Source organism: Phascolarctos cinereus, unplaced genomic scaffold (assembly GCF_003287225.1).
Source record: "Phascolarctos cinereus isolate Bilbo 61053 unplaced genomic scaffold, phaCin_HiC Scaffold_9;HRSCAF=440, whole genome shotgun sequence".
Classification (NCBI taxonomy): Eukaryota; Metazoa; Chordata; class Mammalia; order Diprotodontia; family Phascolarctidae; genus Phascolarctos; species Phascolarctos cinereus.
Window position 1 is genome coordinate 255,993,874 of NW_027556402.1, and position 20,192 is coordinate 256,014,065.

General features: G+C 50.7%; 1 protein-coding gene across 1 annotated transcript; it reads left to right on the forward strand.

The window, feature by feature from the left end:
- The first annotated feature begins 1,438 nt into the window (after positions 1–1,438).
- Positions 1,439–18,916, forward strand: LOC110195340 (solute carrier family 22 member 20). Its single transcript, XM_020968046.2, has 10 exons — positions 1,439–2,120; positions 2,202–2,305; positions 4,326–4,480; positions 7,797–7,965; positions 8,947–9,070; positions 9,820–9,935; positions 12,364–12,578; positions 14,373–14,481; positions 16,146–16,349; positions 18,518–18,916. Exons 1-10 carry the CDS (start codon positions 1,746–1,748, stop codon positions 18,789–18,791), a joined length of 1,845 nt encoding a protein of 614 aa, XP_020823705.1. The 5' UTR covers positions 1,439–1,745; the 3' UTR covers positions 18,792–18,916.
- The last annotated feature ends 1,276 nt before the right edge of the window (positions 18,917–20,192 follow it).

Below are 20,192 nucleotides of genomic sequence, written 5' to 3' on the forward strand. Positions count from 1 at the left end.
CTCCCCTGCCTGCAAACACCATTAAACCTCTGGCAACTATAGGCTTATCCGGGAGCATGTGCCTGGCAGCCAGTTTAAATCGCTAGGAGATAGTGGGGACTTTGGAGTTTGCAAACGGATCCCTCTTCGAGTCCCCCTGCCTCCAACATGACGCGCATCTTCGGGACCCTGCTCTTGCGGGGCCCCGAGGCCTTCAGAGGCTTTTTGGCAGGCCGGCACGAGGGCGGGGTGACTGGGGCTTTGCCCTAGGGCACCAATGTGGGGAGGGTCCCACAACATCCTGCAACAGTCCAAAAGAAAGCCATTACTCCGCCTCGCATTGTACAGCCCTACTCCTTCACTCAGCCTCTGACCCGCAGGGCCCTGCCCAGTGCCGTGGTGCCCAGCCCACAGCGGGCAGTCATACCCGCCACCGGACTATTCCCCGCACATCTTGTGCCCTCTACTCAACTGCTGTTGTTCCAGGTGAAAGAATGCTTGGTTTTGGGCAGCATCTACACCAGTGGTTTGAGGGAGCCCCGGAGAAGAGGATTTCACTGCAAAGAACCTGCAGTCTCATAGTCTTTTTTGGGGGAGGAAGAAGACATTCTGAGCAGATCATGCACTTGAGCCTTTGCTCAGACCCAGCAGCCACCGGCTGGTCTGGCTGGAAGAACCTCTTGGTGACCATTGCTTTCTAGCTTTGTGATCCTGGGAGGGTTGGTCCATCTCTCAGAGCTTCAGTTTCCATATTGGTCAAATGTGGGCAATGATCCCTGTAGCCCACCTACCATTGTGGGGTCTTGGAAAGCCCGATGAGATCGTGGATGAAAAGACTCCAACCCGAGGGTCCCAGCAGTGTCTGTTAGCATCAGTACCTGGCAGGACGCCTCAGAGACCAAATCTGGTCCACCCTCTACTTGTACAGGAGTCTCCCTGGTGATCAAAAGATTTTGGGTACAAAGGAAGGTACCCAGCCCATTTTGTAGATGAGGCAAATGAAGGCCAAGGGAAAAAATACCTTGTTGCAGGTCACACTGAGAACTGCATCCCTGCCTCTTGAAGGAGCCTTCCAAACAGTCCCTGGCAGGAAGGTGGAAGACAAGGTTTTCTTCCTAGCTCACTCCTAGGGGGCCCTTTGCGAGGGTGAGTTGGGCTTATGCATAACAACAGCACATTTTCCTCACAACCCTGTAAGACGGGTGACATAGTTGTGCCCATTTTGCAGATGAGGAGATTGAGGTGCAGCTCAGGTTGACCTCTCAGTTTAGTGACTCGCCCTGCACCCCCAGCTCCTGGGTGCCTGTGCCAGGCTCTTTGGGTGAGCCAGCTAGGGCTTGTCTGTCCGGTAGTTCAGGAAGCCGGAGAGTGGCCTGCTGCCACGGAGAGTTGAAGGGTTCCTGCCCTACCGTCCGCTCTCCTCGGCGACTGGGCCTCACTTCTCCTCTCTGGACTCATTTCTGCAAAATGAAAGGGTTGGATGGGGGCCTTCCCGGCTCTACCCCTGAGAGCCTGAGAGGAGGCGGGGTGGAGACGGAGGCTGATGGGCCTCCGGCAGCAGCAGGAGGGAGGCTGGTGCCAGCAGCCCCTGGACCTGGTGGACAGACACCTGAGGCTCCCCATGAGGTGTAACCAGAGTCTCCTGAGCCCAGGTCCTAATCCCTCTGTCCCCTGGCCCCGCGGCTCCCTTACATAATGCCACTCAAGGCTAGCTGGCTGCCTCTGCCGCTGCCACCCACAGGCCTGCTGTCCAGCCCTTTGCTGCCATGGCCTCCACTGAGTTGCTGGATACCCTGGGTGGCGTGGGCCGCTTCCAGATGCTGTACACTGCACTGCTCTTGTTTCCCTGTTCCCTTCTAGCTTGCCACAATTTCCTCCAAAACTTCACAGCCGCTGTCCCCCGGCATCGCTGCCGGGGCCATGCAAATGGGACGTGGAGCACCAACCTCACAGCGGAGAGCTGGTGGCGGGCATCCATTCCCACGGACCAGCACCAGAGGCCGGAGCCCTGCCTGCGCTTTGTCCAGCCTCAGTGGGTACTATTGGACCCTAATGCCACAGTCGGTGGGGCGGCCACTGAGGGCTGTGAGGACGGATGGACCTATGACCGGAGCGTCTTTCCCTCCACCATTGTAACTGAGGTCAGGAGAGGGCCCAGGCATTTGGGGAGGGGAAGCACGGGAGGAAATGTAGTCACAGAGTCTCTGTTTTTTCCCTGACAGTGGGATCTGGTGTGCGATTCAAGGTCCATGAGGGACCTAGCCCAGACGATCTACATGTCAGGGGTGCTGGTGGGGGCTGCTGCGTTTGGCAGTGTGGCAGACAGGTGAGCCACCCCATCCCCATCCCCATCCCCATCCCCATCCTCAACCACTGACACTCCTCAATGGAGGAGCTGTCTTAAGCACTGGGGGCTTCTCTCTCTCTGTCTCTCTTTTCTTTCTTCTCTCTCTTTTTCTCTCTCCTTTCTCCTCTCTTCTCTCTCTCTTTTTCTCTCCCTCCCCTCCTCCACTTTTCTCTCTGTTTCTCTCTCCTCTCTCCTCTCTCTTTTTCTCTTCTCTCTCCTCTCTACTCTCTTCTCTCTCTTTTTCTCTCCCTCCCCCTCTCTCTTTCTCTCTCCCTCCTCTTTCTCCTCTCTCTTCTCTCTTTCTCTCTCCTCTCTTTTCTCTCTCTCCTTCTCTCTTCTCTCTGTCTGTCTGTCTGTCTGTCTCTGCCTTTGAACTTTTCTTGGCTGCCCTCTGTTGTCTTACCTTGGAGGACTTAATCACATAGAATCACAGCATGTCAGAGTGGGAAGGATCCCCTGAGGCTATGTGCTCTAACTTGTTATGTGAACCTACATTCCGTTTCTCAAACCCCTGACAACTGGTAATCCATCCAGTCTTCCCACAAGGTCAGGGTAACCTGCTGGAGAATCAGAGTCACACAGTCCCAGAACCCAGGAGTTGTCAGGGACCTCAGGAGCCACTGAGACCAGCCCATTCCTGAGAAGGAATCACTGCCAGGTCATACCCTACAAGGGGCCATCTGGCCCTCTCTCCTCAGTGAGGGGTCGCCTGCTCACTCTGCTGCTGAGTGACTCCAGATGGTAGGAAATCTGTCCTTTTAACCAAATCCAAACCTGCCCCTGAATATCACTCACCTCCCACCCCATTGCTCCTCAATTGACTCTTCTTGAGTCTAAACATCCTTTGTCCTTCCACTGATTTTCCCAAGGCATGAACTGGAGACCCTTCACAGCCCTAGTCTCCTTCCTCTCCAGCTTGGGAGATAGCAGGCGTGCTCTGACCAGGGTGCTGGTCAGTCTCCAGTTCACTTACTTTTCTTGGTTGCCCTACAAAGCAGGCTGGCCTTGGAGCCAGGAGTGCTGGGTGTAGAGTGCTAGTTCTAGTGACCCAGAACGGGTCACTTGCTTTGAGTGCCCTGGGCAAGTCTCTACAAGTTGTAGAAAAGGTGCCAGTCAGACCCTCCCATGGGGGCTCCCTACATCAAGAGCTTTCAGGTTTGCTGAGCTCTCTACAGGTATGGTCTTATTTGAGCTTCACAACCACCCAGGGAGGCAGGCACTATTTTTGTCCACATTGGACAGATGAGAAAACCGAGGCCCACAGAGCTTAAATGACTTGTCTAGGGTCACACACTTACCTGACTATATTGGGTTAAGTCACTTAAGTTCTCTGGGCCTCAGTTTTGTCCTCTGCAAACTGGATATTATAATAGCACCATCTCCCAGGGTCATTGGGAGGCTGAAGGAAGTGAGTGCATGAAAGCGTTTTATTAGCCTCAAGGCACTAGAGAAATAGCAGCCCAATGGTTCGCCCCATCTAGGGAAGTTGGCTCTGTCTGGTAGAAAAGGTCCTATCATCCTCATGACAGTCAAGTGGGGCTGCAGTCTCCTTGACAGAGTTATTGTCTCTAACAGAGCACAGTAAGCCCTTCTTGCCCATGCTAATCCTCATTCTCAGTCATCACCTTATTAACAGATGTAACTTTTATGATTTAAAATAACTTCTTCTACTGTGGCTGCAGTTCTTCTGAGGCAAAGTGGAGAGAGTGGGGTCAGGAATACTCATGACCAGCTTCTGGCCCATCCTGTTGTGTGACTCTGGCCATGCTAGCCTATCTCTCAAGGCCCCACACAACCCCCCAAAACCATAATGATTTAGACTTAGTGTGTCACAGCCGTACCAGTGAAGGGAGTTTCCACACTGGGAGTTACCAACAATCTATGAAACCCCAGAGGGAGGCCAGAAGCCCCCTACCTCCAAGTCATTGGATGGTGTCCATCCTGCCTCTGGACACCCAGGCAACTCTGTGATTGTGTGTCTTCTCTCTCCTGGGCTCAGGTGGGGCCGGAAGGCTCCTCTCATCTGGTCCTACCTACAGCTTGCTGTGTCTGGGGCCTGCTCAGCCTACTTCAACTCCTTCATCATCTACTGTGTTTTTCGTTTCCTGACGGGTATGACTTTTTCAGGAATCATTCTCAACTCCCTTTCTCTGGGTAAGTCTTCCCAGGTAGGGTAAGGTAACCCTGGCTGGGGAGGGGGAAGAGGGTGGGGATAGGAGGCAAGATAATATTATCTTCATCCTTTCAGTAGAGAGGGGAAGACTGAGGGTGGGGAACATTTGTCAGATGTGGTCAGGCACCTTAGAGGTCCTCCAATCTCATCCCCTCATTTCACAGAGGAAATTGAGGCACAGAGTGGAAGACCCTTGTGCCAGATTCCACAGCTGGTCAGAGGCTCGCTCCAGAGCTCTGCTTAGCTGTGTTGAGGGAAGCAGACAGGACCGGTTTGGCCCAGGTTGGAAGTGTTGGCCCTGGCTGGGGTGGGTTTGCATGCAGCTGCAAAGAGAGATGGGGCATGGGCCTTCCTACTTAAGTGTTCCAAGTTAATCCTTTTTCCTGGCCAGCTTCAAGAGAACTCTGGTCAGCACGTGAGACTGGGCTGTGACTGATGGAAAAGACAGCCTAAGCCTCTGCCCAGGCCGGTTGCTCTGGCTCCTGTTACAGATTACAGGGTTCACTCTGGTCACTCTGGGGAAACAGCCTTGACCTTGAGAAAGCTTCAGTGCAGGGAAGGGCAGAGCCACAGGCTCCACTTGGGGGTCATCTTGGTGCCAGAGTGGGGGGCAGGGGAAGAAAAGAGAGCAAAGAAAAGAGGGTCTGAGAAGGGTCCATTCATCTATCAGACAGACAGACACAATCTGAGAATTAGAATCATGGAAGGAAGCTCAGAGGGCAGGCGTCCAGTATCGCTGCCCATTCAGTGTGGACATTTCTTCTGCTTTCTAGATCTAGCCTCTACTTAAACAAAGAGGAGGTGTGGCCCGGCAGAAAGAATACCAGGTCTGGAGTCAGAGGCTGCAGGTTCAAAGCCCTGCTCTGCCACTTACTCTGTCACTCTGTTACCCTCTGTCTGCCTCAGTTTCCTCATCTGTAAAATGAAGGAATCAGGGGAGATGGCTTCTAAAGTCACTTCCAGCTCTGAGTCTGTGATCTTAAGATTCTAAGTTCCTTAACCTCTTTGGGCCTCCGTTTCCTCATCTGTAAAAAGAAGGCATTGGACTAGATGACTTTTTTTTGTCTTTTTTTAAATTAATTTATTTTGATTTATCAACAATCACTTCCATATGCTTTTGAGTTTAAAATTTTTCTCTCTGTTCCTCCCCACCACCCTCCCCAAGAGGGTGCACACTCTGATATAGGTTCTACATATACATTCCTATTAAACCTGTTTTCACATTAGTGATGTAAGTAAGAATTAGAACTAATGGGAGGAACCACCAGAAAGAGGAAACAAAACTCAACAGAAAAGGGAAAAAAATAGCAAATAGTCTGCTTCGATCTGCATTCAAACTCCATAGTTCTTTCTTGGGATGTGGAGGCATTTTCCATCATGAGGTCTTTGGAGATGTCTTAAATCCTTCTATTGCTGGGAAGGGTTAAGTTTATCGATACTGGTCATCACACAACGTGGCTGTTATTGTGAACGACGTTCTCTTGATTCTGCTCACTTCACTCAGCATCAGACCGTACGAGTGGACTAGATGACTTCTAAGGTCCCCCTTCCAGCCAGGAGTGTGTTGGTAAATGCTTAACAACTTGTTTTCTGAAAAAATAAAAATGCGTAGACACACGTTTACGTTCAATCTACAACATTAACATTTCCCCCGTTAGTTTCTTAGGTCTAGCCAATCAACAGACAGAGAAATCACACCCTGGTCTGTAGTGTTTGCTGTGCTGAAAATCTAACCGTCTGCTCTGTGGCTTGTGGTCCTCTGACCTCCAGTGAAGGGGAGCTTGCTCCCTCCGAGGGAGGCCCACCCAGTTGTCAGATGGGTCTCACTGCCAGCCATTGCTTCTTTCTGTTGAGCTGAAGTTTTCCTTGCGCCCATTGCACTGATTCTTCCTTCAGACGTGCCACAGGATCAGTGCCCGAGTTGAGATGAAGGCTTATTGGGATGATGCAAAAGAAAGATCCAGACAGAGCTTGTCAGATGCCCAAAAATGGCCAGGGCATTTTGGGCTGGGGTGGAGGTGGAATTAGGAAAAGCTTCCTGGAAGACATGTCCCCTGAGCTGGGCATTGCCAGCAGAGAGAGATTTTACTAACCAAAACTAGGCAGGAAGTAGAGACCATGACTCCATTCCTGGCATGACAAATGGGTTGGGCAAAGCTCCAGAAGTGGGAGAAGACAAGATGAGAAGCTGAATTGTGAGTGGTCTGGTCTGGCTACAGTAAAAAAGGATAGCGTCAGATAAAATGGAAAAAATAGACTAGTCCTAGATTATGGAGGGTCTTGAATGCCTTGAAAGGCTCAGCAGGAAATAGAGGGAGATTCTTGATGGAAGAGGAATGTGGACCTGGTGGGTGGGTTGGAGTAGGGAGAGAATGAAAGGAGAAAGATCACTTTGGGGAGCATTCTCATCATCCAGGGGGCATGAGTGCACTTGAGTAGGGTGATCATAGCGGGAGACAGGTCACATTCCTAGCCACCACCAAGTTTTCTCTTCTGCTTAGAAGGGAAAACATTCCCAGTTCCTTTAGCTGTTCTCCATCACCACCTCTGCTAGTATAGCTCACACCTATCCTGCGGCTCTCAAGGATTACAAAGTCCTTCCCCCACAATGATCCTCTTGGGTTGATACCATCATCCCCTTTTTATAAGGTGCCAAGAAGTTCAACCCCCAGACCTAAGTGAGGGCCAGAGCCAGGGCTGGAACCCAGATGGCCTGATTCCCAGGCCTGTTTTTTTTCCTTCTCCACCAACATCCCTTCTCGTCTGACCTGGCTTTTAGTTCTGTCACTATTCTTGTCCATCCAAATTGACTTTAGTTTGCCATGGCCCAGAAGGGAAGACTGCACTGTGGGTGGGATCTCACCAGGGAGAGGACAGTGGGCCTCTGACCTCCCTTGTCCTGGATACTGTGTTTGTCCTTGCGGCCTAAGGGGTAGGGTAGCAGACTGGCAGAGCCCTGGGCTTGGAGCCAAGGAGAGGGTTTAAATCCTACCTCTGACACTTCCCAGCTGGGTGAATTTGGGTGAGTCACTTAAACTCCAGCTCCCTGGGATTTCTCCCTGTGAACTGCTTGCTCTTAAGTGATTCACAGCCTCTAGCCTGTATTTGTGCAATTGATTTTTTGAATCCAAGTGTAGAACTTTACCTTTATCCCTAACCTGTATCTTGACCCATCTTCCTAGTCTGTTGAGATTTTCCTTCGCCTTGCGGTCTCAGCAGCGTGGTGTGCACTCAGTAAACGCCCACTTGCCTCGCCTCTCCTGGCTGGCTGGGCCCTCACCTCTGTGTTCTCCCCAGTTGTGGAGTGGATGCCCACCCAGGGGCGGACAGTGGCTGGAGCCCTCTTGGGCTACGCCTTCACCCTGGGGCAGATCCTGCTGGCAGGAGTGGCCTATCTGGTTCGGCCTTGGCGGTGGCTGCAGTTTGCTGTCTCTGCCCCCTTCTTGGTCATCTTCCTGTACTCTTGGTATGTTATGAAGGGAGTGTTGGGGGATAGAGTGGGGTTGTAACTCTGTGTGTGTGTGTGTGTGTGTGCGCACCCTGACAGTATGGACCTTGCCACTGGTGGGCACGAAGCTCTTACTGCCAGCATACCCCAACTTCTCCAGTGCCTGGGACTCCTCCCTCTTCCCAGCTCCCGGTGCCACCTGTGGAGGGCAGAACAGTCTACGGAAGAGAGTTCAGATTCTCTGCCAGCCCAGCCTTATGATTTGAGTTGGGAAACCATGCCCTAAGGAGCTAGGTGCTATCTAAGAGGGGTAGAGTGAGTAGCGCTCAGACTTAGCAGGGTGAGAAGGGCAGAGGAGGGTACTGAGGAATCCAGTCCTGGCACAGGCTGAAGGGGCAGCTTCAGAAGGCAGCCCTGGCGTTTCCCTGTAGAGAATGAATGCTTGCTGACAGCTAACTGGCTGACTGAAGGAAGGGAAGGCTGAATACAAACAAGCAGATTGATGACAAGTTGGCCAGTCCTTTAGACTCAAACTTGCACCACCTCATACACAATGTAAATCTAGGTTCTAGACTCCGTGTCCAGAAAGGATTCTGGATTATCAGGCTGACAGTCCCAGCAGTGGCTTGGAGGTACCATTTGTTAAGCTCTTCTTCTATGTATGCCCCAACCCTAAGAGGCAGAAAACCAGCACCTGCCCTTGGGGTCTTACATCCACTCCCAACTTCTACTTCCTGGTCCTTTCCCTGGTTAATGCAGCTTGGCTTCATGGGCCAACAGCCTCCCAATAAGCTCCCTGTGACTCTAACTTTTGGGAGGACAGTACCTGGTGCATAGTGGGGCCTTTAATAAATACTTATAGTGGGATGGCTTGGTTGCCACTTTCCCCAGGGGCAGAATTTGCATCAAAGAGGGGGTGAGGGTAGCTGGTAATGGAAGCCCTGCCTGCTGAAGCTTCTACCTGCCAGTCTGGACTCATGGCCATGCCTTCCTGACCAGGTGGCTGCCTGAGTCCTCCCGCTGGCTCCTCCTCCATGGAAAATCCCATCTGGCCATCCAGAATCTGAGAAAAGTGGCCAGGCTCAATGGAAAAAGAGAGGAAGGGCAGCGACTTACCAAGGAGGTAACAGGAGGGCATCCAGGCGAGGAGAGCATGGGAGCTGCCCTCATGTTCCTCGGGAGCTGCTCTCTGTGCTTGAAGGCCTGAGGGAAGCTGGGTGGGAGGCTCTCAGCTGGTCTTGGCTCAGGTCCCACCTGAGTATGCCTAGCTGACTTGGGACAATTAATTCAACTGCCTCAGGCCTCAGAAAATAGCTCCCTTTCCCCTCATTCCATTCAGAGTTCAGGATTTAGTCATCAGGAAGGATCTGGAAGTCGGGAAAGTATCTGGAGGGCCTCAGAGAGAGGCACAGGGGTCATTCAGTGGTGATGTGATTTTAGCAGCATCTTTGAGGCTGGAGCCCATCATCTATACCAAAGGTCTAGTTTTAGCCCACCAGGCAGCCTCCAACCTGGCATCCAAGAAGAGGTCACTTGGAGGCTGAGATCTCATTGAGGCATTAGTGTGGTAGAATGAAAAAGAATTGGCTCTAAGGGCAGAAGACCTGAGTTCAATTTCTGGCTCCATTACTGTCTACCTATGTAACCCTGGGCCAATTACCGAGGCTCCTTGGGCCTCAGTTCCATTATCTATAAAAAAGGGGGTTGGATTTAATGGTAAGTGAGGTCACTTCCAGATTTAGATCTGTGGTCATCTGAGCCTATCTCTGTCCCCCTCCCCACAGTGGGAGGGAAACTTGAAGAAAGCAGAGGGGATTGGGATGATTTGATGTGACACCACCCAATTTTTCTCAATGGCCTTGCTTCGCCCAGGTGGTGAGTGCCTACATGCAGGGGGAGTCTTCAGTCGGACCACCCTCTAGTTCTGTCCTGGACCTCTTTCGGACCCCAGCCATTCGCAAGGTCACTTGCTGCCTCATGGTTGTCTGGTAGGTGGTGGGATCCATCCTTGAGCATGGGATGGGGGTGGTGGTCTTTTCCCTAATCGTTTAACTTTGTAGGAGTAATTCGGTATACTCGATAAGGGCTGTGGGGAAATACTGCAGTGAGGGAGTGAATTGTGCAGATAAGCAGGTTCCCCAAGCTGCCAGCAGGTGCAAACTGCTGCCAACCTGGAAAACCACTGGGCATAAGGCTGGCACAAGAGACCATCACTTGAGTTTTCCTCCACTGAGTTTCCAGAAGCTATGTAATAGCACTTGGGTGAGCATTTCCCCAAATTTGGAGGTAAGGGGTGGAGCATGCCAGCTCTCAATGTGTGCTCTAGTGGAAGACAGTTGTGACACAGATAATTCAAAATGGTGGCCAATTTGCCTGGAGAATGTTTCTGGAATATGGAAGCCTATAAAATGTATTCATTATACTTCAGACCCTTGTGCAAAGATCAGTTGTCCTGTGTGAGACCTCCCTTTCTCTGTCTATCTTGCATGTCACCCCCCTGACTGGATTCACACAAAATTTTTACTGCATAATCTCACCTGGACCCTCACTTTGGCAAGACAATCCTTTTACATCTTCCTAATTGACCCACTATCCCACTTATCACAGTGGAACAAGAAGGCAGCCAGTGTCATTGACTGGCAGCGCTTGTGTTAGGGAGGAGGGTGTGAGAAGACTGGACAAATAGGAAGAGGCTGGTTAGGAAAGGCTTTGAATGCCAAACAGAGCATTTTGTATTTGATCCTGGGGGAGGGGATAGGGAGCCCTTGGGACTTATTGAATGGTCAGACCTGAGTGGAGGACGGCCAGGAGTGAGGATAGACTTGAGGAAGGCTATTGCAATAGTCCACGTGATGAGGTGATGAGGGTCTGCGCCAGGGTGAGGGCAGTGTCGGAGAGAGAGAAGGGGGCATATTTAGGAGATACTGCAGAGGTGAAATCACTAGGCCTTGGCAACAGCTCAGGTATGGGGGGGGTGAGGAGTACCGGATGTAAGCCTGAAGAACTGAGAGGGTGGAGGGGGGAGAGGGGAGGGGGGGATGTTTGGGGGATAAAGATAATGAGTTCTGTTCTATGTACTTCCTACTACTCCATCTTAAGTCTCCTCTTTTCCCTTGTCAAACCATGGCCTCTCAAGGATAATTCTAGGCCGAAAAAGTCTGATAAAACACAGTAACTCCACCAATACCCATGTTATAGGGGGCGGCCAGAGCTATAACTAGGGTGAGGCCACTAGGGTCTGGCACATGGCACCAACATTCAGAGAGTGGATGCTGACAGTGCTTGCATTCTTTTGGCAGGTAGAGATAGCTGGGTTATTAATTAACAAAATGGCTTAATCAAAATAGGGAGCTACCAATGGTGCTTCACCTCACATGAGCTTCTCCACAGGCAGCTCCTGCTTTCCTCCACCTGCCTGGTCACAGCCTCATCAGCAGTGGCCTTGCAGTGTCTTGGGGCCCCACCCACAAGGGCTGGTGCCCTTCCAACTCTCACCGGCCAGAATCACAGCATCTCAGAGCTGTAAGGGACCTAAGTGTCGATGTAGTCAATCAATCTACAGTCATTTATGAAGCACCTACTGTGTGAGGGGCACCAGGGATATAAAACAGCACTGAAATAGACCTTGCCCTCAAGGAGCTTCCAGTCTAGCCAGGGGGCAATTAAACACATCTCGATCCAGCTATAAGGATTTGGGATTGTGAGGGTGTGGAGGACACTTCCGCATCCATGGTTCTGCAAACTCTGCTTGGAGATTCCAGAGATGGGGAGCTCAGCCCTTCCCTCAGCAGCCCCCACATTCTACTATGGGATGGCTCTGATGCTTAGAGAGTTTTAGATAATACTGATTGCCTCACCAAAAAAAAAAAAAAAAAGAAAAAGAAAAGTTAAGTGACTTGCCCAGGGTCATGCAGCTAGTAAGTGTCTGAGGATGGATTTGAACTCAGGTCCTCTTGACTCCAGTGCCATTGCTCTAACCACTGTACCACCTAGCTGCCCCTTCTTAGAAAGTTTTTCCTGGTATCAAGGCTAGATTGGTCTTTTGCCAACTTCTCCCCCCTTCCCCATCCCACCCCAATTGCTCTCTGTTAAACCAAACCAGGAGTCAGAGGAGCCTTTCCCATCAGCTGAAATTTATCAGCAAGCATTTATTATGCACCTGCTGGGTGCTGGGTATTGGAGATACAGAGACAAAAGAAAGATGTTTCCTGCCTTCAGGGAGCTTACACACCCAATCTGCAGCACGTAATGCACAGAAACAAGTTGCTTATGGGAAAGCAATGGGAGGAGGTCATGGGCAGTGGCTTGGAAAGGGGGGGAACTGAGGCCTCAGGGTATCGGCACTAACAGCAGAGCTGGGGGGCTAAAGCAGGAGCTGTGCAGGGGGCCAGCAGAGGATTCTGCTGTCCTTCCCAGGTTCTCCAACTCCTTGGCTTACTATGGCCTGGCCATGGACCTGCAGAAATTTGGCCTCAGCATTTACCTGGTCCAGGTGATGTTCGGGGTCATTGACATCCCAGCCATGCTGGTCTCCACCACCACCATGATTTACGTGGGGCGCCGGGCCACCGTGGCTTCCTTCCTGATCCTGGCGGGATTCATGGTGATCGCCAACATATTTGTCCCAGAAGGTAAGGCAGCTGAGCTACTCTTTCTTCCCTTCTCAGGTTGCAAAGTCCATTAGTTCACTGGAGCCTCACAACAGCCTTGCGAGGGAGGGACTACAGTGATTTTGGTCCCCATTTTACAGATGAAGAAGCCAGAGCTCAGAGGGAAAAGAGAGGCACAGAGATGCCACCCTAAGCAGCACCTGGGTATAGGTGTCAATAATGCAGGGATCTGTGACTCTCACAGCCAACTCAGAGAGAGAAATCTGTCTTTCTGGGTCAATAGGTCCAATGAGGCTCTAAGAAGCTGTCCTGTTCATGGTCATACAGAGTAATAATAGCAAACCTCATATATCTGAGGCAACATGCTACAGTGGAAAGAAAACTGGCATGGGAGTCAGAGACCTGGGTTCAAATCCTGCCTCCACCATTCAACCTGAATGACCTTGAGCAAGTTCGCACCCCCTTTCTGTGCCTCAGTTTCCTCATATGTTAAATGAAAGGGGAGACTAGATAGCCCCTAAGTCTCTTCCAGTTCTAGATCTAGGTTCCTGGGAGTATATTACCACGGGTGTGTGATCTCATCGATGATGACCCATCCCTGCCCAGATGCTGTCTGTGTGTTTGGGGTGGGGGTGGGAAGGTGTGCTCTTCCAACACACAACAGCTGCCATTAAGTGATGCTATTGTCCAGCCATTTCAGTCTTGGTCAACTCTGTGACCCCATTTGGGGTTTTCTTGGGCAAAGATACTGGACTGGTTTGCCATTTCCTTCTCCAGCTCCTTTTACAGATGAGAAAACTGAGGCAAACAGGGTGAAGTGACTTGTCCAGGATCACATAGCTAGTACATATCTGAGACTGCACTTGAATTCAGGTCTTCCTGACTCCAGGTCTGGCTCTCTATCCACTGAGCCATCCAGCTACCCTGTTGAGGAGTGGGGTGCGGGAGATAAAGCTGGAAAGAGAAGGTGGAGTTGAATTATTATGGAGAGCCTTGGATGCCAATCAAAAATGTGGTAGGCAATTGTAGGAACCTAGGTTTCTGGGGAGGGTGAGGATGAAAGTGCTATCTTTGGAAGATTAATCTGCCACTAACGTGCAGAATGGATCGTGGGATGGAGAATCTTCAGTGGCTCCCTGGTGTCTCTAGGATAAAATACACACTCCCCTGTTTGGCCCTGGAAGTCCTTCATGGTCTGGATTTCATTTTTCTTTCAAATTACTTCTTTTTGCACACTCTACCCTCCAACCAAGCAATCTTGTTTGCTATTCCCAACAAAGGGCATTCAATCTCCCACCTCTTCGCACCCCACACCTGGAATGCCTTCCCTTTTCACCTCTCCATCTTGGAATCTATTTGGAATCCCTTGATGGCTCTGCTCAGGTATCATATCCTGGTCCTTCCAGTTGTTAGCTCCCACCCCCCACCAGTTGATTTATACTTTGCTATGTTCATATTTTGTAATTACTTACTTGTGCCCATTGGGTTTCACTTCTCCGGTAGAATGTAAGAGGACAGGGAAAGTTGGGTTTTTGTAGACATTTAATAGATACTTGCTGGATTAATGAGTGAATTTGAGGAAAGCTGATCCCAATCCATTGAGGTATTGAAGGCCTTTCCCTGGTGGGGAAAGAGGGAATTAAGATAGGGACCGACCGGACTTGGGAGACAGACCATAGAGATGAATTTGGGCAGAAGCTTGAGCCCAGCTATTCCTGGAACCTCGAGGAAACAGGCCAGATGCAGCCCAGCAGCCTGGCATCTCCTCCTTTCCTGGCTGCTGCTCACGGCTTCCTTTTCTCCATTCTTCCACAGACATGCAAACCCTGCGGACGGCCCAGGCAGCCCTGGGGAAAGGTTGCCTGGCCAGCTCCTTCATCTGTGTGTACCTCTTTGCTGGGGAGCTGTACCCAACACAGGTCAGGTAGGCAGCAAGATGGGGCTGCTGGATCCCCTGGGATGCTCACAAATGTGCCTGAAAGGAGAGTAGAGTCCTGGGTCTATCTGACCTCACTAGACCAGAGTCTTCTCTCCGGATCCCGAATGCTGTTAGGCAGTGGGGATGTGAAGAGGAAAGTGAAATCTCCTGCCTTCAGGGAGTTTGCATTTTACTGGGAGGGAGGACAGATATGGATACCCCTAAGGTCATTTGAGGAGGGCAATGGCATCAGCCAGTGGGCAGGGGGAATTAGGAAGGAGGAAGTCGTGCCCAAGGTAAGCTAAGAGAATTTACAAGATTGAGCCTGGGTCCCCAGGCCTTGGCACCATCCATGCCCTCCCTCCGAACTTCCTCTACTAAAGCCTCCCCTCACTCCAAGTGACCTCACCTCTACATTGTGTAGAGATAGCATGACACAGCACACACAGAGCTGGCCTTGGAACTGGGAAGCCCTGGGTTCAAACTGCACCTCTGATACCTCCTGGCTGGACGACCTGTGGACACTTCTTTTTACTGTACCTCTCTGGGCTAGAGGTAGCAACTCTGAGAGAGAGAGAGAGAGAGAGAGAGAGAGAGAGAGAGAGAGAGAGACAGAGAGACAGAGAGAGAGAAGAGAGAGAGAGAGAGAAAGAGAGAGAGACAGAGACAGAGACAGAGAGACAGAGAGAGAGAGAGAGAGAGAGAGAGAGAGAGAGAGAGAGAGAGAGAGAGAGAGAGAGAGAGAGAGAGAGGGCAGTGATAAAGGCTTTGTCCAAGGTACTGAAAATTTAGAGGAGGCACCAACTTCAGTCTTTGAGTAGCTTTGATACAACTGGGTTGAATAATTAGATAGGAAGAGAAATGGAGTAGAGAGCTGGATGGTAGGGGTAACCTAGGGTTGAGGGTTGTCAAGGTACAAATGTTTGGGAGACGAAGAGGCAAGGGACTCAGGACAGAGGTCAGTGCCCACTTGGAGTGATCAACTATAGAGTTGAGGATATAAAGGGAGAAAAGTATGGCCAGAGGAAGGTGATAGATGAACAGGGAGGGACAGAGGGGACAGGTTTGTGGTCAAGGGGAAGACAAAAGACAGGTTTAGTAGTAAGGTGGAGGCAGAGCTGGGAGAATAGGAGACTGTGATCTAGGGAAATTTCAGAGCTCAAGCAAGTGTTGTAGGTGGTGTAGGTTGAAGGGGTAGCCATCCCTCTGGGTAGCTGAGTAGAGTAAGGATGCAGGTCATGGGAGCTGAGGAGGCCACAGCATTCAAAGGACCATCAGCATAAGCACTGAGGTCACTGATGATGAAGGCAAAGTCTGTGATGGGGAGGAATACTGTGAGCCAGACGCTGACCTTGAGAAAAGAGGAGGAATGCCCTGGGTGCCATTGGCAGTCACAGCAAGGATCTGGTCAGAGTGATGTGGAGGGATTGAATGATTTCAGTAGTGGTCTGGAGGTACAGGTGGTGAAGGAGGCCTTTGACCCAGAGCCCTTACCATGGGGCAGTGGGCTTTTTCTTCTCAGTGGGTGCTGTCTCTCAAGCTCAGATCTGTCATTTTTTTTTGCCCTAATCTCTTAATTTCATCCTTGAGGGTCTCAGGTCCTGCTTCCATCCTGCAACCCTCCAGCTCCCACAATTTGGCTTGCTAACCCATTGACTTTGCTCTGTCAGGCAGATGGGCATGGGATTTGTTTCTGTGAATGCCCGTGTGGGCGGAATGGTGGCCCCGTTGGTCTCCATGTTGGGAGAGTACCACACTGCCCTGCCCCCTGTGATCTTTGGGGCTGCTGCCATCTTGGCTGGAGTGGCTGTCTGCTTCCTCATGGAGACTCGAAACATGCCCCTGGTGGAGACTATCGAGGCGATGGAGAGAAGGTGAGCCCTGGATCACAGGTGGTTGTGGTTGTTGTTGTTGTTCTTCTTCTTCTTTGCAGAATAACTTAAGCACTCACCCATGGGCCTTGTCCATTCATCCTTCTTCACATTTCCTCATATAGTTGCAGTAGACGTATCTGCCTGTCCTTTGGCTCAGCTTTCTCAGTTTTGCAGAATTTCATCCCGAGGTAGTGGGTGTAGGGGATAGAGAATTGGCCTCTGGATTCAACTTCTGCCTTAGACACACTGGCTGTGTGGCCCTGGGCAAGTCCCTTAACCTCTCTGTGATCTAGGCAACTTTCTAAGATGAGACATTTTGAAGAGAAGGTCCCTATTTTGTGCCAGGCCCAGTTCTAGGTACAGCAATACAGAGACAAAAATGCCCTCCCTGCCTTCAAGGAGGTTAGTCTGGAGCAGCTAAGTGGCACAGGGTACCAACCCTGGAGTCAAGAGGACCTGAGTTCAAATTTGGCCTTAGATAATAGCTGTGTGACCCTGGGCAAGTCACTTAACCTTGATTATTTTTAAAAAAAGGTTAGAGTCTATCAAGGCTAATAATATGTACATATAAACATATGTAAAATAAAAGCCAGGTGATTTTTTGGGCGGGGCAGGCACTAGCTGCTCAAGGAAAATCAAGAAAGGCCCTGGGTAAGGGGGTTTATTTATTTTACACTATTATGGTTATTGTATGTATTTTTCTCCTGGTTCTACTTACTAAGTTCAGCATCAGCTCACCCAAATCTTCCCAAGTTTCTTTGAATTCCTAATATTTGTGTTTCATGCGGCATTCAAGACAAGATAATTTATTAAGCAGCTACTATATTCTGGGCAATGTGCTAAGTGCTAAGGATGCAAAGAAAGGCAAAAGACAGTAGCTGCCCTCAAGGAGCTTACAACCTAAAGGGGGTGGGCAGGAGAGAGAGCCCTGAACATAAACATAAACAGAGGAGACAGGAAGCACTCTGAAAGGGGGTGTTAGCAGCTAAGGTGTCTAAGAGAAAAATCTCCTGGAACAGGTGAGATTTGAGCTGAGTCCTGAAGAAAGTCAGGGAAACTGAGAGCCTGAGATCAGAGGGCAGAGCAGCCAGTCATTTGGGACAGCTAGCACAAAAGCGTGGGAGAGGGAATGTTGCATTCCACAAACTTGTATTGCTGAATCCTAGAGAGCTGGAGGTCGGTTAGGTGTCAGAAGACTAAAAGACAGGAGGGGACCAGCTTGTGAAGAGCCCAGAGTGGGTCAGTGACTTGTTCAGGGTCACACAACCAGAAAGAGTCAGAAGCCACAAGGATAAATCTTACCTCTTCTACAAGTCACCCTAAATCTGATCCTGAGTGAGAGTGCTGAGCCAGAGTGCAACTTCCTGTCATCTTTCTTGGCCTTGGGAAAGGTGGACTGAAGGGATAGGGCAGACAGTGGGGCTGGGAATTGGGCACACACTCTCTGTTGCCCCTTCCCCCAGATGCCTAGAGAGCATCCGGGACAGCAGAGACTCTCAAGACCATGCCACATGAGGACTAGGGGGAGGACCTGGGTTGAAGGAGGTTCAGTCTGGGGAAGAGAAAACTGAGGGGAGACATGAGAACCATAAGCATGTATCTGAAGGACTGCTATGTGGAAGGGAGAATCAGCCTTGATCTGCTTGTCTCAGAGAGCAGAAACAGGAGTGATGGAGTGGGCGGAGGGCTGCAAAGCCTCCCATGTAGGCTTAAGGTCAGGAGCATTTCCCACCAATTGGAGTTGTCCAACAGTGGAATGTGCTGCCTTAGGAGGTGGAGGGATACTCTCCAGTCGGAGGTGTTCCACCCAAGATTGATGACCACGGATTGGGGATATTGAACTTCAAGCCAGGAAGATGAGTTGGAGTCCAGCCTCAGACACTTACTTAGCTGTGTGACCCTGGGCAAGTCATTGAACTGTTTGTCTCAGTTCCCTCACTTGTAAACTGGGGATTATGATAGCACCTACTTCCCAAGTTTGTTCCGAGAATCAAATGAGATAATATTTTTAGTGCTTAACAACTTTGAAGTGCTGTTACTTATTATTGTTGTTGTCATTGTGGAGTTTTGCTGAGGCATGAGTTGAGCTCCATGGCCCTTAAGGTCTCTTCCAGCTCTGGGGTCCTCCCATTCTGTGCTCACTTCCCTCCACCCTTTGTTTTCATTAGGGCCAAAGGATGCCTTTCCAAGGAGGCTACAGAAGGAAAGAGTGAAGAAGTGAGTCTGCAGCCCCTAGGCATTTCTTCTCATATCAAAGAACCATCTGAGCTGGAGGGACCCGTTGGGAAGGGCCCTGCTGGGGGCCAGGCTGCTCTGGGGGAGCATCCTTTGGAGGAGGGAGCCAGAGCCTTGGCCCTGAACTTGGTGCTGAGGCCAGGAGGAAGGGCATGGTATCATCTTCCTCAGTCATTTCTCAGATGTTTATCAAAATTTCCAATGTGAATTGAATTGAATTGATCTTCAAAGTTGTCTATGTTTTTAGCTGGTTACATTCCGGTGCCTCTACTTCCATTAGGCCCTAGTGGCGACTAGACCAGGGCTTCCAAGATCGTGAAGGAAAGTCCCGCAGGAGATATGAAAACCAGCCCACCACCTGCCAATGAAAATGTGCAGAGACAGGGAGACAGTCTGTTCCTCCAGGGGTACACAAGGTCAGAGGGCAACAGAATCCTACCGGCCCTCTCAGGGGACGGGGGCCTGGCCAGGCTTGGGTCACAGGACCCCTGCTTCTATCTCCATGACAACAGCTTACATCTCTACAGCATGTTAGGGTTACAAGGTTGCTCTGCAGAGCAACCCTGAACTGGGAGTGGGGAGACCGGTCAAAGTCCTGGCCCTCCCACTTACCATCTGTGTGACCTTGGGCAAGTTGTTTAACTGTGCTGGATCTCAGGTTCCTTATCTGCAAAATGAGGGGGTTGATCTTTGCTGTCCCTTCCAGTCCTGGGACGATCATCACCTCAGCTGAAAGCATTGTTTAGGTCTTCTCATTCCTTCTTAGAGGTAGTTTGGGGGAGGAGAACGAGGCTTTGGAGGCGAAGGAGCTGGCCTAATGTCATAAGAGAGTGAGGATTGAAGCCGGGTCTCAAAGGTGGGTCTCCTGACTCCAGTGCCAGAGCCCTGCCCACCACGCCATCCTGCCTCTCCACTGGGTGCTGGAGTCATTCTCTTTCCCTGACAGCCTTCGTGCCCACTCCTATTTTGCCCTCAGTTGGGCCTTGGGAGCCAGAGGAGCTTAAATGATTATTTAAAGCAGTCACATAAAACCTGGAATAGGGTCAGGGTTCTGGCGCCACGTGAGATCCATGCCAGAGAAATACGCTTTGGCCAGTGGTAGGAGGGATGGATTGGAGAGCCTTGGAAGGGGTGTCCCTGCTCCTAGATCCTCCTGTCTCCAAGCCATCCTCCTGCCTCTGTCAAAACAATGACCCTAATCCGAAGTCTTCAGCAGCTCCCCATTTCGTCGGGGCTAAAATACAAACCCCTCAGTCTGGCCGTTCACAGTCTGACTCCAGCCTACCTTTCCAGATTCACTGTACATTATCCCCTTTGCTTACTCTTTGTTCTGGGCCACATTAGACGTCTTGCTGCTCCTTGAGCCTGGCACCCCCTCCCCCGCCTCAAGCCTTTGCACAGGCCTGGAATGCCCTGCTGCTCTGCTCTGCCCCTTGGGCTCCCTAGCCCCCGCTAGTCTCACCTCAAGTACTTCCTTCCATACAAGCCTCCCAACCATCCCACCGCTGCTCTGAGTTTCTTGGTTTCCCATTGCCTTCTTTTAGAAAGCTCCATGAGCTTTAGGGCTATTTTGTTTCTGTGTCTCTAGCGCTTGGGCACATGGTAGAC